At 44.2% G+C, this 18175-nt stretch overlaps 1 protein-coding gene across 1 annotated transcript in view; it reads right to left on the reverse strand.

Annotated features, from left to right (window-relative positions):
- Positions 1-14173: 14173 nt before the first annotated feature.
- LOC310641674 (pulmonary surfactant-associated protein D-like) overlaps positions 14174-18175 on the reverse strand; it is a gene marked incomplete at its 5' end in the record, with an annotated part of 27837 nt that continues 23835 nt past the window's right edge. Inside the window, 3 exons of the mRNA XM_083364912.1 lie at positions 14174-14708; positions 16291-16374; positions 17273-17389. Coding sequence (XP_083221038.1) covers positions 14332-14708; positions 16291-16374; positions 17273-17389 — 578 coding nt within the window. The 3' untranslated portion in view covers positions 14174-14331. The remainder of the gene's footprint in view (positions 14709-16290; positions 16375-17272; positions 17390-18175) is intronic.

Genomic DNA, 18175 nt, shown 5'->3' on the forward strand with positions numbered 1-18175 from the left:
GTTCACTCTTTAATCCCAATTCAGTGCAGGTGTGTTGCAACAATTCACAGCAGAAAAAAAAGAACAGATGAAGCAAGAGTTATCCTGGGGAACTACATATATATATGAAAGAGCCTTGGTGGAGCAGTGGGCTAATGCCTCTTTAAGTAACACCAGCTGCCTGCAATTATTGCAGGTTCGCATCCCACCAGGCTCAAGGTTGACTCAGCCTTCCATCCTTCCCAGGTAGGTAAAATGAGGACCCAGATTGTTGGGGGCAATAAGCTGACTTTGTAATAATGCCGCTTGGGGGAGGGTGTGAAAGCCCTAATAAGCAGGCATATACATAGAATGAAGGCTACTGCTAAGCTTGTAAGCCGCCCTGAGTCTTTGGAGAAGGGCGGGATATAAATGGAATAAAAATAAAAATAAATAAAATTATATATATATATATGTTTCAACTGTTAACTATTTAGATTACCTTGCTAGGCCCCAAACATGGGGCAAATCTTTATTTCCTGTTTTCAGCCTATCTTGAAGGCTATCAAACAGGCAGTAGTCACACCGGACAATTCATATATTTGTGTAAATTACTAACAAAGAATTAAAGGGAAACTGAGATGCATTTCTGACTCCTTAGTCGTCCTCAGTCAGCTATACCCTTCTGAGATTCGAACCTGGGCTGATTGCATACAATAACACTGCCTCTCAGAAGTGTATAGCTGACTGAGGACGACTAAGGAGTCAGAAATGCATCTCAGTTTCCCTTTAATTCTTTGTTAGTAATTTACATATATATATATATATATATATATATATATATATATATATATATATATATATATATATATATATATAATAAAGGGAACACAAGACATCCTACTATTAAATACAGTACATTGTGTTGTTTAAGTGTTCCCTTTATTTTTTTGAGCAGTATATATATATATTAAAAAAGCAAAGTAGCAAACCAACTTTCCTTTAAACAAAAAAAAAAAACAAACCAAAACATCTGTGCATTGCAAAATGTTACAACACAGGATAGGACCAAACAAATAGGAAAGAATTTAGCCAGGAAACTGGCAAAAAGCTGTGCTGCAGAGAAGATGAAAGAGAAATGAATGCAAGACAAGTTGGAAATAAAATATTAGACAATCACTCTAAGCACTGGGCCAAATCCATGGACCTGGCGTCTATAAATCACCAAAAATGCAACATTGTGTAGAGCAGGGTTTATAGACTTTTTTTTTTTGGCGGGGGGGGGGGAAGGGGGTGTCCGTGAACCTGGAAAGGGGAAATCTTACAATTTTATGTCACTAACTTCTAAATTAAACTTCGCTTTTCGTTCAGTCCTAAACGTAAGCGCTTTTGTTTTTTTTCCCCAAAAATCATTTTGTCGAACAAATATGTAAAAGCACCATGAAGAACAAACAACAAAAAAAGTGTGTGTGTGTGTGTGGGGGGGAAATGGAGGAGCAAAACAGATATTTATTTCTGTATTTTATTTTATTTTTTTTATAAATAACTCCAGGCTGTTAACACATACAATATTCTTTCCTGTGGGGTCCTTGGTGTTCTCTGAGCTTTCTTGTTTTCTTGCAGACGTTTCTTTACCCAACTAGGTAACATCATCAGTGCTAGTAAGGAGTGCAGTTTGTTGTCAGTTTATATTCTGGTGTTTTGCCTGTCTCGGTGGGTGAGTGGGTGGGGGTCTTAGGGATTCCTTGGTGGGGCTGTTTTTACTAATGGCTCCGTGGCAGTTTCTGGATTGGGGTCTTGCTTACTTGACTGTTGGTCTGAAGTTGACCTTGGAGTTAAGTTGTGCTGATCTGGGTGCTGATGGCTGGTGGAGAGGTGCTGGGGTCTTTTTGTTCCCTTTTGGGCTGATGTTGATTGTCTCTTTTGCATAGTCTGTAGGTGTTGTTGATGTCTATGGGCCCATTGATGGCTGATTTGTCAGAGTACCGGGCTTCTAGAAATTCCCTGGCATTTTTGGATGTGGCCTGCTCTGGGATAGTCACATTTTCCCAGTTGAAACTATGATTCAATCTGTCTGTATGTTGTGAAATGAAAGAATGCTCATCATTTGTCAATATACTTTCCCTTTCCAATTTTCCCAACAAGAACAACACTGTGGGGTGACTTGGACTGAGAGAGAATGTTAAAAAGATGTCGAGACTCTAGAAAGAGTGCAGAGAAGAGCAACAAAGAGGATCAGGGGACTGGAGGCTAAAACATATAAGGAAAGGTTGCTGGAATTGGGTGTGTCTAATTTAATGAAAAGAAGGACGAGGTGGGACATGATAGCAGTGTTCCAGTATCTCAGGGGCTGCCCTAAAGAAGAGGGAGTCAAGCTATTCTCCAAAGCACCTGAAGGCAGGACAAGAAACAATGGATGGAAACTAATCAAAGAGAGAAGCAACCTAGAACTAAGGAGAAATTTCCTGACAGTCGGAACAATTAATCAGTGGAACAACCTGCCTCCAGAAGCGGTGAATGCTCCAACACTAGAAGTTTTTGAGAAGAGACTGCAGCTCTTTGTCTTAAATGGTATAGGGTTTTCTGCCCAAGCAGGGGGTTGGACTAGAAGACCTCCAAGGTCCCTTCCAACTTTTATTATTATTATTATTATTATTATTATTATTATTATTATTATTATTATTATTATTATTATTATTATGGATGCGGTGGCTCAGTGGGTTAGGACGCTGAGCTTGTTGACCAGATGGTTGGCAGTTTGGCGGGTCGAATCCCGAGTGCCGCGTAACAAGAGTGAGCGCCTGTTACTCGTCCCAGCTTCTGCCAACCTAGCAGTTCGAAAGCACGTAAAAAGGCAAGTAGAAAAATAGGGACCACTACGGTCGGAAGGTAACAGCGTTCCGTGCGCCTTTGGCGTCTAGTCATGCCGGCCACATGACCACGGAGACGTCCTCGGACAAACGCTGGCTCTTCGGCTTTGAAACAGAGATGAGCACCGGCCCCTAGAGTCGGAAACGACTAGCACGCATGTGTGGGGGAACCTTTACCTTTACTATTATTGTTATTATTATTATTATTATTATTATTATTATTATTATTATTATTATTTTAATCTGATGGGTCAGCTGTGGTTGTGTCAAGTGAGGGTCTTGTGATGGGTCAGGTGTGAGTCACTAGTTAAATCTTGTGATGATTCTTATGATCTTCCCAACAATGTGGTACCATTAACATGCTACTGAACTGTTCGGTCGACAGAAGCTGGGACATGTAATGGGAGCTCACTCCATCATGCAGTGCTTGGGTCTCAAACGCAGGCTGCCAGCTAGATGTCAAGCTTACTGTCTTTAACCACTGAGCCATTGCGTCCCAGCTGACAAAAATGACATCAACCCTGGATCATTTCACACAGCCTCACAACCGTACAAGGAAGAGGAAACTGACAGGAGAAAGCCCAACGGTTGAAAAATGACAAATATTAAAGCCGCAGAAAATCCATTCTTCAAACATTATCCAATAAAATGAGGTAGCTGAGAACATGGAAAGAGAAGGCTAGGAAGTGGTAGACATTAATCTTTGGAGGATTGAAAGCGTGTCATTCCTATTCTTTGATTCCTTCCTCTTGTAAAATAATCTGCTGCTTGTCTAACTTGAAACAATTGTGCAGCAAAACCACAAACACACACCTACAGCTCTACGCAGAGTTGAGAAGAATAGTTCAAATGCAGAGGCGAAAAAAGCATTGATAAGAACCGAATTAGCTATTACAGTATATCACAGCTCCAGAGTGAGCAAAACACTATTGTACTGTATTCATCTCAAAAGACTGGGGAGAAATGATTTTTCCCAAACGCTTTATCTCTAGAAAGAGAGGTCATCTTAAATTAGTTGGGCGTCCAATAAAAGAAGAATACTTCTTTTTTCTCCATCTAATTTTCCTTTGAAGCAGGTGATTATCGTAAATTTGAGACTATCTTCCTTTTCAGATAAGTCCAGTCCTAGGAAAAAAAAGAAATCGGGATAGACGGTGGCTAACTTTGGGAGTTAGCTGTTCTAAGATGGCGGCGCCTGGAATGGCTGCGGCTGCATTGGCTCTTGAAGGCGAAGGGCGAAGGGCGGTATAGAAATCCAATAAATGAAATGAAATGAAATGAAATGAATAGTTTTGGGAGGGATAGTAAGGGCTATAGGCCACATGATCAGGAAGATTTTAATGTGTTTGAGCAACATGGTGGAACTAAGGTAACATACGACATACGACCGACAATCTTTGCTGGCCTGGCGAGTTTCTAGTTGTGTTGGAACTGTTGGTGAGACCGTTAAAAGTCGTTGGCGCTGTTTGAATTTGTTCTACCAGCAGCAAGATCTGACTGCAGGCCTAGTGATGGATTGTATTGCAAATCAGGGCTGTTTCCAGAGGAGGCAGAGGAGGAGAGGACCTGGAGCTTATGGAGCGAAGGAACTGGATGAGGCTGTCGGCAGGCCCAGAGGAAGAGAGAGAGAGGCTTTTGGAGGAGTTGGTGGCGGCAGCAGCAGCATGCTCCAGGGGCGAAAAGAAGCAAGGCCTCTTTAAGGAAAGGGTGGAAGAGTCAGGATCAGAAAAAGGAAAGAAGGCGAGGTTGTCGGAATACAAGCGAATTTGAGGGCTAATCCACATGGAGCCCCATTTCCATCTGTCCTGTTTGCCATCGTTCACTCCCTAGAGACTAAAATGGACAATGTGAAATTTGAGCGGGCCATGAACAAGGAGTCTATATCGGAGGTGGTGACCCTTTGAGAGCTGTACGCAACGAAATTTCATTTTGATGTATGCCGATTGGTGCACATTCAAAGTGACAATAAAGTTATCATCATCATCATCAATCAGGGGTAAAACACGATGCCTTTTCAAATATTTGGGATGTCAGCTCTTATCAGCTTCCACCAGCATAGCCGGTGGCAAAAACAATTAGCTGAGCAAGTCCAAAATATAGGGAGGTCAATAGTTGCCTTTTTCTAGCTGAACTGTAATAAAATAAAGATTCTATTCACATATTATTCTGGTGTTTCTCTTTGCATGAAAATACAGAGCCCGCAGCAGCAATGTCTCTGTAGGTGGGATTTTCCAGGTGGGTCCAAATGACAGAATAACAGAGTTAGAATGGGACCTTGGAGATCTTCTAGTCCAACCCTCTGCTCAAGCAGGAGACCATTTCAGACAAACAGTTGCCCACTGGCTTCCTCAAAACCTCCAAAGATGGCGCACCCACAGCTTTTGAAGGCAAGCTGTTCCACTGATTAATTGTCCTAATGCAGGGGTATCAAAGTGCCAGCCTGTGGTCCGGTTGCATCATGCAGAGGCCGCCCCCATCCCAGCTCCGGCAATACGAAAAAAGTTGTGTTACGTTGCGACACATCACGTGATGTGGCGAGTTTGACACCCGTGCTCTAACGAATTAACTCTCTCACTTGCTGCTTATTCAGAGCGTCAAACTGAGCAATGTGATACTGTATATATACACTGCAGTGCAGCGAGGCGTTTACACACGTGCACACTGAGAAAACATACAACAACCTCTTCACAAACGCATGGCACAACATAGGAGAGCAAACCCATCGGGACAAGATTCAGTAGTCCATTTGCATTTGGAAAAAAAACCAAGGTCACCTCTCTGAAGACAGCAAAGTCCACGTTCTGGACAGAGATGACCGCTGGTTTGAAAGAGGGGGTCAAAGAGGGCATCTATGTTCAAACCAAACAGTCCTGTCTCATCAGAAGGGGGGGAAAATATGACACTACTGATCTGTTTGCAACACAGTCCTTTCAGCAGTTGCAAGAAGGCTCCACACCCATTTGCATTACTCAGTTGAACCCTGGGGCACTGATCAACCCTTAGTAACTCTCAGAGAGAGTATTAATGAGCAGATGACTGCAAGGCGTATAAATCCTTCCATCGCCCACCATTTTGGTCAGAGCTGAGGAAGCTTCTTGAATGAGAGCGAAGCATCTTCAAGGAAAAATAAAACAAAGTCCAGTTGCCTTTTGGAAAGAAAAAAAAGCACTTTTGGGACAATGTCAGGGCCCGTCTTAGGAAAGAAAGAACTCTTGGAGCCAGAATTTGTCCAAGAAGGAGCTTTTACTAAAACATGATTGTCAGTGGAAAATCTAGACAGGATCTGAAAACTGTGTTACAGGTTGGTACTTTTAAAGTGTCCCCGAGTGAAACCCCCCTCCCCTCAGTCCATTTGGCCAGTCCCGGATCAATTAAGGTTCAGGTGTCAAAACCTTCCAAGGGAAAAGGGATCTGTCGCGGAACAATTAACAGTCCGACCAGAGGAGGATGGACCGTGGTTCATTTGCATGGTCAATATCAAAGTGCAGCCTCCACTGGTTCCTCAACTACAAAGGCCAGTGCTAACTGCAGGCCAACTTAACGTAGCAGCTCAAGCGCCAGCACCTTCTGCTGGCCAGGGTGGTATTGCAGCTCAAGTACAGCCACCCCCAGCACCAGTACCTGTAGCAGCTTCAATGCAACTGCCGCAGGCCATGGCACAGGCACCACTGGTGCCCCCTGCTGGTTATGTCCGGATGGCACAGCCTGCACAACCAGCGCCTCCTGCAGGCCAAGTCCCAGTTGCACAACCTGCACAGCCAGTACCCCAATTGCATGTTCCTCAACAGGCACCCTCTATTGTACCATGCCTTTACGACATTTCCTTCCTCCTTTTCAGATTCCAATCGGAGATACAAACCAGATCTCTCCCACCCCCCTCCCTTTCTTTGTTCTTCTCAGTTCAAAGGTTCTTCCCCTGGTCTAATGACGGCCTCCAGGCAGGCTGAAATAAACACCCTTGCGACAAATGGATGAGGATAGCCAACTAACATCTTCTCTTCTCCTCCTCGGGAATGGCAGAATCCAGTGAGGGATGTAAGATTTTAGAACATACAGATAAGGGTTTATGAATGGGATATAAATGGATTCTGACAGACAACCATGATCTGGATGGCCGAGAATCTCCATGGACATCCAGAGCTACCATTTCTAACGTTGAATGATCTCAAGATGAGAACCAAGCCTTGGGCTTTTGCCATGGAATTGAGAGCCAGACGGAATTAATTATCTTTCAGAGCAGAACCTGCCGCTCCGCTAGTTCTCCAGATAAATGTCGCACAGTCTTATTTTCCACTGGCGTTGGTTTGGTCCTTTATTTGCCCAGCTTACATACCTGCCTGGGCCATTGTCAGTAAATGCAGAGCTGCTGTCTCACCGCTTGTCATTCATCCCCAGATATGCTACCTTTGTGGGATGAAACCCCGTCTCCTGGACAGCTGTGTTTTCTCTAGGAGTGCTGGGGGAAAGCAGGATGACCACTGGCCCAGATGCTGGTGGTTTTTCAAGCTTCAGAGATGCCTTGAAAGCAATTAGATTTGAATAGCTTCCTGCCAAAATGTTTGCCAATGGAGAATGAATGAGCAAGAGGAAAAACAGAATGTGTGAAGCCAGAAATGGAGAGTAACAGAAGACTGGGGCCAGCCAGTTTGCCTTTCTCTTTCTCTTTCTCTCTCTCTCTCTCTCTCTCTTTCTCTCTTTCTCTTTCTCTTTCTTTTTCTCTTTCTCTTTCTCTCTTTTTTTCTCTTTTTCTCTTTCTCTTTCTCTTTTCTCTTTTCCTTTTCTCTCTCTTTCTTTCTCTCTTTCTCTTTCTCTCTCACTCTTTTTCTTTTTTCTCTTTCTCTTTCTCTTTCTCTCTTTTTTCTCTTTTTCTCTTTCTCTTTCTCTTTTCTCTTTTCCTTTTCTCTCTCTTTCTTTCTCTCTTTCTCTTTCTCTTTCTCTCTCACTCTTTTTCTTTTTTCTCTTTCTTTTTCTCTTTCTTTTTCTTCTTTCTTTCTTTCTTTCTTTCTTTCTTTCTTTCTTTCTTTCTTTCCTTCTTTCTTTCTTTCTTTCTTTCTTTCTTCTTTCTTTCTTTCTTTCTTTCTTTCTTTCTTTCTTTCTTTCTTTCTTTCTTTCTTTCTTTTCTCTCTCTCTCTCTCTCTCTCTCTCTCTCTCTCTCTCTCTCTCTCTCTCTCTCTCTCTCTCTCTCCCTCTCCCTCTCCCTCTCCCTCTCCCTCTCTCCCTCCTACTTTCTCAGCAAACCATGGATACTTTAAGTTTTTAAAACTTTTTTTAATGCTTTCATTTCATCTGTTAAAGCTCCCGAATGCTGCTACATGCATTTTTTGAAACATGACATTCAAGCTACACTTGGTCCGGTAGGTCATTCAAGCTACTCATGGGCCTTGAAGATGACAGAAGTGGAACACTCTTATTTTAGGTAAAATCACTCGAGCGTATTGTGATTTTTGAACTGAAAGGGCACAGCTGGATTTCCCACTTTACGTTTCCTCTCTGCACAGCACAGGGCAGGTAGGAGAGTTGCGACAAAATTATGGTTTGTCGCTTAGGAGCAGATTTCATGAATGTCCCAATTGCTGGGATTACATTAAGGATATGATTCGTGCACCATCAGTACAACCGGGAGAAAAATACCTTATCAGTTCAGATGCCTTCATTCCAGGGACAGTACAGTGAATTCAGGGGGAATTATGGAAATGTTGCCAAGTACTTGGTGAAAATATTTATTTTTGAAGCACTAAAACAATTTGTTCAATGACCATAATGCCGTTTTTCCCCAAAGCACCAGAAACAAGAAGCTGGTCATTTACATTCTTTTAGAGGGTCGTTGAGGCCACCTGGAGGTTCCAAGAAGTTCCAAGAAGGCTCCAACACCCCATTGTCACCACTCAGGTGACCCTGAAGACACAGATAAACCTCCAGGTGGCCTCAACAACCCTCTAAAAGAATGCAAATGGCCAGCTGTCTAGAAGGAGTATAAATCCTTCTATTCCCCACTATCTGGTCAGAGTTGAAGAAGCTTGTTGGATGAGAAGCGAAACTTCTTCAAAGAAAAACAAGGAAGTCCAGTTGCCCCCTGGACCACCATGACCTGGATGGCTGAGAATCTCCATAGTCACCCTAACCTAACCAATATATTCTGGAAGCTTCTAGAGAAGGGTAAATCATGTCCTCTTCCCACAACTCTGGACTGTGCTGTCTCTTGTCTCACCCCCACCCACTCTCCTTGGAATCTGCTGTGTTGCTGTGCTCCATCACACTTTCAAAGGAAAGTTGTAAAGTTTATATCCCCCCCAAATGACTTTTCAATAAATCTTATCGCCTACCGTGCTTATTAAGCATCATTGTCAATATTTGCTGTTGAAAACCTAAGTTGTCGTAGGTAATTTATCTTCTCTTTTCATTTTTTAACAATTGCTTATATTCACAATAAATCTTCTTGTTTTTGTTCTCCTCCTCCTCCTCCTCCTCCTCCTCCTCCTCCCCCTCCTCTTTCTTCTTCTTTCATTCCTTTCCTTATAGGACCAAGTCATTTAGTGATGCCAGAAAAGAACAGACTTGCTTGATTGCATTTTCACATCTGCACCAATCGGTGTTTTTTTTTCTGCATAAAAATGCCGCGATTAAGGAAACCTAAAATCCATAGGGTATGAATTGCTGCTGTTCTATTGCAGTAGGACTTTGTCTAGCTTTAAAAGCAGGGCAGATGATTCTTAACACAGCCTAAAACAATCCCAGTAAAATGCACGCATAGAATAATGATTATGGTGGGGGAGAGTGGTTAAAAAAAAAGTCAAATAAATTAGATGTATAGCTTGAAATCAATATGTGTTCACTAATTAATGTGATCACACCATGATGGCACATGTTCCAATGAAGGCGCAGAGGAAGTGTGTGAAGTGACAGCATCAGCCAATTTCACACTTCAGTATGTTTAATTTCCACAAGATGTTTGAACAAGATAGCAGGTCACAGCTGTTTTCCATCTTGCAGACAATCTCCGTGTCATTTCCATCCTGGCCCAGGTAAGGTGGATAATTGTCGAAAGAAAATGTGCAAATTGAACGGCCAGTCTAAGTAGTTTCTGATTGTTCAGTTGTACGTATGATCCAAACTTGCCGACAGGCATAGCAATCCGGCTTGTTCAGCCTGACTTACCTGAGGGCCAAATTGGATGAGTTGTCGTGGATAGCTTTTAAAAAGCAAATTACAGCAAAGGGAGAGGAGTTGTGGATCAGGAGACAGTTGGAGACAGGCAGGAAAGATTATATCTGGAGCTCATTCTATTCATTAGCCACTCTGATGACAGTACCTAGTCAACTTCGTCCAGAGCTAACAGAACAGAACAGAATAACAGAGCTGGAAGGGAGTCTAGTCCAGCCCCCCCCCCCCCCCCCCCGTGCAAGCAGGAGACCTTATACCATTTCAAAGAAATGTCTGCTCAGTTTCCTAAAAGCTTCCAGGGATGGAGCAACCATAAGTTCTGGAGGCAAGCCGTTCCACTGGTTAATTGCTCTCACTGTCAGGAAATTTCTCCTTAGTTCTAGGTTGCTTCTCTCCTTGACTAGTTTCCATCCGTTGCTTCTTGTCCTGCCTTCAGGTGCTTTGGAGATTCGCTTGACTCCCTCTTCTTTGGGGCAACCCCTGAGATATTGGGATGGAATATTGATTGATGGATTGATTTGCATCCCACCTTTTTTATTTTTTTTTACAAATAACTCAAGGTGGTGAACATATCCAAGACACCTTCCTCCTCCTATTTTCCCCACCGCAACAACCCTGTGAGGTGGGTTGGGCTAAGAGAGAGGGACTGGCCCACGTTTGCCCAGCTGGATTTCATGGCTAAGTGGCACACTTATGGTCTTCTGCTTTCAAGGTTGTCTGTCCAGTCTCTTAAAAGCCTCCAGTGATGGAGCACCCATAACTTCTGAAGGCAACCCGTCCCCCTGGTTTATTTTTTTTTAGTGTTAGGAAGTTTCTCCTTAGTTCTGGTGGCTTCTAAAATTTCAGTCTTCTGCCTGTTGAGCACATGCTGTCTGTGCTGATCACAATGTGTCAGAAGTTAAAGCAAGTCCAGGAGAAACCATTGTCTTCAGGCAAGTAACAACAGAAGGACAAACAAGCAGCAGAAGAAAAAAAACTAGGACTGGTGGCAACTAAAAAGCATTTGGATGACAGTCAAAAGAGCCTTGGTGGAGCAGTGGGCTAATGCCTCCTTAAGTAACACCAGCTGCCTGCCATTAGTGCAGGTTCGAGTCCCACCAGGCTCAAGGTTGACTCAGCCTTCCATCCTTCCCAGGTAGGTAAAATGAGGACCCAGATTGTTGGGGGCAATTAAGCTGATTTTGTAATAATGCCGCTTGGGGGGGGCGAAAGCCCTAATAAGCAGGCATATACATAGAATGAAGGCTACTGCTAAGCTTGTAAGCCGCCCTGAGTCTTCGGAGAAGGGCGGGATATAAATGGAATTAAAATTAAAAAAAAAACTATCTATCAATCATTATCTATCTATCTATTGTAACTATCATAACTATCTATCTATCTATCGTAACTATCATATCATAAGAGCCATGGTGGAGCAGTGGGCTAATGCCTCCCTAAGTAACACCAGCTGCCTGCAATCAGTGCAGGTTCGCGTCCCACCAGGCTCAAGGTTGACTCAGCCTTCCATCCTTCCGAGGTAGGTTAAATGAGGACCCAGATTGTTGGGGGCAATAAGCTGACTTTGTAATAATGCTGCTTTTGGGGGGGGCAGGCGAAAGCCCTAATAAGCAGGCATATACATAGAATGAAGGCTATTGCTAAGCACATTGATTTGTGCTTTAAAATTGTAAGCCGCCCTGAGTCTTCGGAGAAGGGCGGGATATAAATGGGATTAAAAAAAAGAATTAGAATAGAATAGAATAGAATAGAATAGAATAGAATAGAATAGAATAGAATAGAATAGAATAGAATAGAATAGAATAGAATAGAATAGAATAGCCTTGGTGGAGCAGTGGGCTAATGCCTCCTTAAGTAACACCAGCTGCCTGCAATTAGTGCAGGTTCGAGTCCCACCAGGCTCAAGGTTGACTCAGCCTTCCATCCTTCCCAGGTAGGTAAAACGAGGACCCAGATTGTTGGGGGCAATTAAGCTGACTTTGTAATAATGCCGCTTGGGGGTGTGTGTGAAAGCCCTAATAAGCAGGCATATACATAGAATGAAGGCTACTGCTAAGCTTGTAAGCCGCCCTGAGTCTTCGGAGAAGGGAGGGATATATATGGAATTAAAATAAATAAAAATAAAATAAATAAAATGCCAGGTATGGAATCCACCTGGTATCCTTTCAGAAAATTAGACCGAGCATTTTCATAGCTAGGCCCAAAAGAATTGGAATACTTTAGAATACTTTATTTGGCCAAGTGTGATTAGACACACAAGGAGCTTGTCTCCAGTCGTTGGTCGTTCTAGGTGGCCCCACAAATGGGAGAGGGTGGAGAGCATCTTTGCTAGTCTAAACAATTCTGTGTACCGTGAGAATTAAGGCCATTCTTTCACTTAGGTTGCAGGGCTGGGCGTTTTGGTAGAAAGCCCGCCAAACATTCCTATTGGGGAACGTAACTGATTTCATAGTACTGGGGGGGGGGTTTGAGTGATTTTACTTTATAATAGTTTAACTCTCTGGACGCGGTGGCTCAGTGGGTTAGGATGCTGAGCTTGTCGATCAGAAGGTCGGCAGTTTGGCGGGTCGAATCCCGAGTGCCGCGTAGCAGAGTGAGCGCCTGTTACTCATCCCAGCTTCTGCCCACCTAGCAGTTCGAAAGCACGTAAAAATGCAAGTAGAAAAATAGGGACCACTCCGGTGGGAAGGTAACAGCGTTCCGTGCGCCTTTGGCGTCTAGTCATGCCGGCCACATGACCACGGAGACGTCCTCGGACAAGCGCTGGCTCTTCGGCTTTGAAACGGAGATGAGCACTGGCCCCTAGAGTCGGAAATGACTAGCACGCATGTGCGGGGGAACCTTTACCTTTACCTAAACTCTCTGGAGGGATTTTCAGACTTGGTTTCACTTTTGACCATGCCGATATTTAGTATCCAATAAGCATGTCCTTTGAGGACGTCAACCCTAGCATTGATACTTCCTTGAACAAGCCCATAAAATGGCCTTATGCCAAATTAGGACATCGGTCTCGATCTCGTTTGGCTTGAACGTGAATGGATTCCCCGTTGGAATGAAATCTCCACCAACCAGCACCATCTGCTTCCTACTTTTACAAATAGACTGCATTCATTTAGTTGCAAATATACAAGTGGAACCAGCACTTACAAGTTTATATTTATAAGTGCTGGTTCTGCTTGCATATTTGCAACTAGAACAAAGATGACAGTGATCCTCCTGTGGGTCGTCTCGTCTCAAAGAGGTTTGGTGATGTCTCCTTGGGACTTCTCAGTACCGAAGGAAGCAGGAAACTCCATTATACTTCATTAAGGAAGGAGTCGGAGTGACATGATGGCAGCATTCCAGTCTTTGAGAGGCTGCCACAAGGAAGAGGGTGTCAACTTTATTTTCCAAAACACCAGAAGGCAAGACAAGAAACAGTGGATGGAAACTGACCAAAGAGAGAAGCAACCTGGAATTAAGGAGAAACTTCCTAACAGTGAGGACAATTAACCAGTGGAAGTTATGGGCTCAGAAGTTATGGGTGCTTCTTCACTGGAGGTTTTTAAGAAGAGACTGGACAGCCATCTGTCTGCAATGGTATAGGGTCTCCTACTTGAGCAGGAGGCTGGACTAGAAGACCTGCAAGGTCCTTTCCAGCTATGTTCTATTCCAATTATTTTCAGTAAGATGAACTTTGTTGCCACACTAGGTGTCAGCAGAGAATTGGAGTCCTTAATCCTATGGCTGCCACCTTTAGGACACTTGCATTCCAAAGCACCAGAAGGCAAGAGAAGAAGCAGTGGGTGGAAACTAAACAAGGAGAGAAGCAACCTGGAACTAAGGAGAAACTTCCTAACAGTGAGGACAGTTAACCAGTGGAACAGAAGTTGCCTCCAGAAATTGTGGGCGCTCCATCACTCGAAGCTTTTAAGAAGAGACTGGAAGACAATTTGTCTGAAATGGTATAGGGTCTCCTGCTTGAGCAGGGGGCTGGATTAGAAGACCTCCAAGATCCTTTCCAGCTGTATTCTGATTAATTAATTAATAATCGTTAGGTGGAAAGTACACTGTACCTGTGAAGTGGCCTTGATGGTTACTTTAATGTTATACATGAAATCAATAGTTGCCCCTCATTAGAATTTAGGGAGGATTAGCTAAAGTCACGATTTATTTAATGCCTACAGATATAAGAAGCAAACATGGTATTGAAACTTCACAGCCTCCCTGGATCTAAATCAGGAGGTCTTCAAACTCCGCCCTTTTATGACTCATGTGGCTGAGGAATTCTGGGATTTGAAGTCCGTGAGTCATAAAAGGGCCGAGTTGGAAGACCCCCTGATCTAAATGGCGCCTGACAGATGGTCTAAAATTCGCAGACCAGTAGCCTTTTCTCGCCGCAGGATTTGTCATTCCATTTTCCATTGGAGAACATTTCCACACAATTCTCCTTGCCCTGATTGTTATTGGGCTCCCCCTGCAGCCAGTTGGAGTAAGTGATGGGCTGATCATTAAGGTACTTAAATGTCCCTTCGGTCTTTAAGTCGGTTATGCCAAGGAAGACCGCTTTGTTGTACATCGTCACAATCTTTTGGACGGCATCGTTCTCCGCAACATTCCTCGGGGTCGCAAGTAGGCCTCCAGCCTGCACACACTTTACTCTCAAGTCATCGAAGTTGCCTTCATAGCCGTTGGTTTTGAAGACTTTGTTGCCGACGATGTGTCCCCCTGGGAACATGGCAACTAGAACGAACAACAACAAAAAAAGGGTGCATTCTTAGGTCAGCATCAACACCAGCCATTGTGTGGTAAATGATGCAAGGTCAACCTGCCATAGGAAGAGAGCGGTGGCTCTTCAAATACTGCTGTTAGCAATATGTCATTTTCTCAATCATCCTAGAGGCACCACTACGTGGCTTACAACCAATTAAAGCAGGGGTCTTCAAACTTGGCCCTTCTGTGACTTGTGAACTTCAACTCCCAGAATTCCTCAGCCTGCGTGCCTGGCTGAGGAATTCTGGGAGTTGAAGTTCACAAGTCATAAAAGGGCCTAGTTTGAAGACCCCTGAATTAAAGGCAATAAATGTAGAGAATACATTAAATAATAAATATTAAAATTAACATTGACTTAAAATTAGACCAAAAGGACAAGGGCGGGAGATACATCCAAACCATACCAAAACTGCAGGAACATTTTATTTAAAATAAATAAAATAAAATCCAAGGGAGATTGGCAGCCGAGTAGTGTGAAATATAAATAAACATAAATAAATAAAATTGGCTTTTTTTTTTACTGTTTCTAAATCTTTGTAAATGCTAGGATTATTTTCCCAGAAAGCAGCCTTAGAGTCTTCTCACAAATTCATTCCGTTCACTGTGTCATACATTAGGGTAAGCATACATAGAGTATCTATGGAGATTCTCAGCCCTCCAGGTCATGGTTGTCCCAAAGGTGGTTTTTTTCAGGAGGCAATTGGACTTCGTTGTTTTTCTTTTAAAGATGTTTCGTTTCCCATCCAAGAAGTTCTTCAGCGCTGTCTGGATGGTGGAAAAGTCCCGTAGTACAGACTACAGGAACTGTTTGCGCTTCAGTTTGAGATGCAAACAACACAGACTCATCCCCAACCGCCTGCGCCTGTCTCCAACAGGGAAGGGACCCAGGGCAGGAAACATCCAGCAGCCAAGAAGGCTCCACACCCATTTGCCCCGCTCAGGTGACCCCGAGGACACAAAGAAACCTCCAAGAGGCCTCAAGGACTCTCTAAAAGAAGGCAAATGACCAGCTGTCTGCAAGGAATATACATCCTTCCATTCCCCACCATCCAGACAGAGCTGAAGAAGCTCCTTGGATGAGATGCAAAACGTCTTCAAATAAAAAAAAGAAAGTCTGGTTGCCTCCTGAGAAAGCATCTGCACTAATAGGGATAAATGTAAAAACCTGGCAGGGCCTGGGAAATAATGCAGTTCTCCTCGCTGTGTTGTCTGACTTTGCACAATTTTTTTTTCCTTCCACTTCCTGAAAACACAAGAGACTATCTTGAAGGGCATCCTTGCTCCACGAAACAATGTGGAAGCTTCTCATGACACAACCCCAATGATAAAAGTGGTCGAGCATCTTCAAACTCGTGAACAATTTTCCAGTATGGGGCATAGTTGTCTACCCAACTATTAGAAACTGCTGACAAGCTTTCTACCATAGTTTGGGGCTTATGGGTGCTGGCTGCAGTACGCCTGCAGATATGCCTGGTTCTTCTAACCCATCAGCTCTTTGCTGGGAGACCGAACTCATCCAGAGGGATTTGTGTATTCTGCACATCGTTTTTACCTTTTTGGTACTTGGCAAAGCTGGCTTGCAGGGCTTTCAGATGTCCTTCCAGGCTGCTAACTTTGATCTTCAAAAGGTTGACCTCTAAGAGAAAACAAGATGATCACAGGACTGTAGCATCATGAAGAAGACGCTGGCATAAAACCAATGTAGGAGAAGAGCAGGCAGAACTGAGAGGTGGAGTTAAATACATCAGCAGCAGAGTCGTTACATTGCCACAAATGGTCCAAGCCAAATGGCTGTTGAATTCCATTGACCTTTCAAGGTAAGGTTCCCCCGCACATGCGTGCTAGTCGTTTCCGACTCTAGGGGCCGGTGCTCATCTCCATTTCAAAGCCAAAGAGCCAGCGCTTGTCCGAGGACGTCTCCGTGGTCATGTGGCCGGCATGACTAGATGCCAAAGGCGCACGGAACGCTGTTACCTTCCCACCGGAGTGGTCCCTATTTTTCTACTTGCATTTTTACGTGCTTTCGAGCTGCTAGGTTGGCAGAAGCTGCGATGAGTAACAGGCGCTCACTCTGTTATGCGGCACTTGGGATTTGTCCCGCCAAACTGCCGACCTTCTGATTGACAAGCCCAGCGTCCTAGCCCACTGAGCCACCTTTAGCCGGTGCCAATTTAGCACTGAATTTTAGTTGACTAGTTTCTTGGGCATACGTGAGCCATAAACCTTTATTTGAATTCAACCTATGGACCTGATCCTTTGCACCTGACTGCCGTTGATTAACCCAAACACCGATTTCCTTTCCCATGTGCCTTTTCCTCACTGAAAATACATTTGGACCCCACCACCCCATTACCAAGTAATGCACTGACAAAACATTGATGGAAACATCAAATGGATTGATCTGAAATTTTAGCCACCTTCCTGCTAAAATGGGCACCAAAAGGAAGTCACAATGACATGATAAAGGACAGACTTGAGAGGTTCTCCTAAAGGTTGTTAAATGAAACTTCATAGCAAGGAAGCAACTCACTCACCTGAAAGACCACTATCACCCTTTGGCCCCTTTTCACCCGTAGTACCCCTATCTCCTTTGAGTCCAGGAGAACCAGGGTTTCCCTTTGGCCCTTGGGGACCTGGTGGTCCTTGAAGTCCTGTTGGAAGAGATCAGATCAGCAAGTCATTTAAAGTGGGATACTTTTCTAAAGGAGGACAGGAAGGCCTGGAGGATCGTCGTCCACGGGGTCGCGATGGGTCGGACACAACTTTCTTTAGACTAAGTGTTCTTTGAGTCAAGCTCAATTCTTATTGCATCTTTCTCAGCTGTTCTGTACCAGCCTGCTACTGGCCCTGCAGAAAAAGCTGGGACAACCCCTTTTACAAGAAGGCAAGAGGCTGGAACTAAGCCTGCCAAATTTATGGACACAAAAGCAAACAGAACAAGACACGAACCATGAAACAGGAGCTATTCAAGCGGTTGCCTTCAGCAAACCAGCCCTCCCACCTATTCCCCTTTTATACAGTTCAGGGCGTGGCTTCTCTCTGCCTCCTTCCGAGGTGCCCCATTGCCTTCCTCTGTTTACTCCTGATGGACTGCCTCCTGCGTCGGGCGTCCTTGAAGAGGGCCAGCTGTGGGTCATCTTCATCCACGCTGTCAGGCTCACACAGCTGGGTCTGCGTCGTGACCAGGTGGGAGGGGCCTGGCTGAGGGCTCTCATCAGCAAGCTCTCCAACCCCCTCAGCAACCTCTCCAACACCCCCTCCTCCTCCTCTGAATCATTCGACCCAAATGCCGAACCCACAGGCTGACCCTGAATCACAACAGTCAGCAAGGATATTGATGTAGTTTCTCTGCCACCTGCTGGGATGGTTTCCAACCTCTCTGTTCAGTCTGCCGACTAGGGATTTCCTGGTGGATGCCATCCAATGGCTAATTGGCC

This window comes from Vipera ursinii (assembly GCF_947247035.1).
Source record: "Vipera ursinii genome assembly, chromosome: 5".
In the NCBI taxonomy this organism is placed as follows: domain Eukaryota; kingdom Metazoa; phylum Chordata; class Lepidosauria; order Squamata; family Viperidae; genus Vipera; species Vipera ursinii.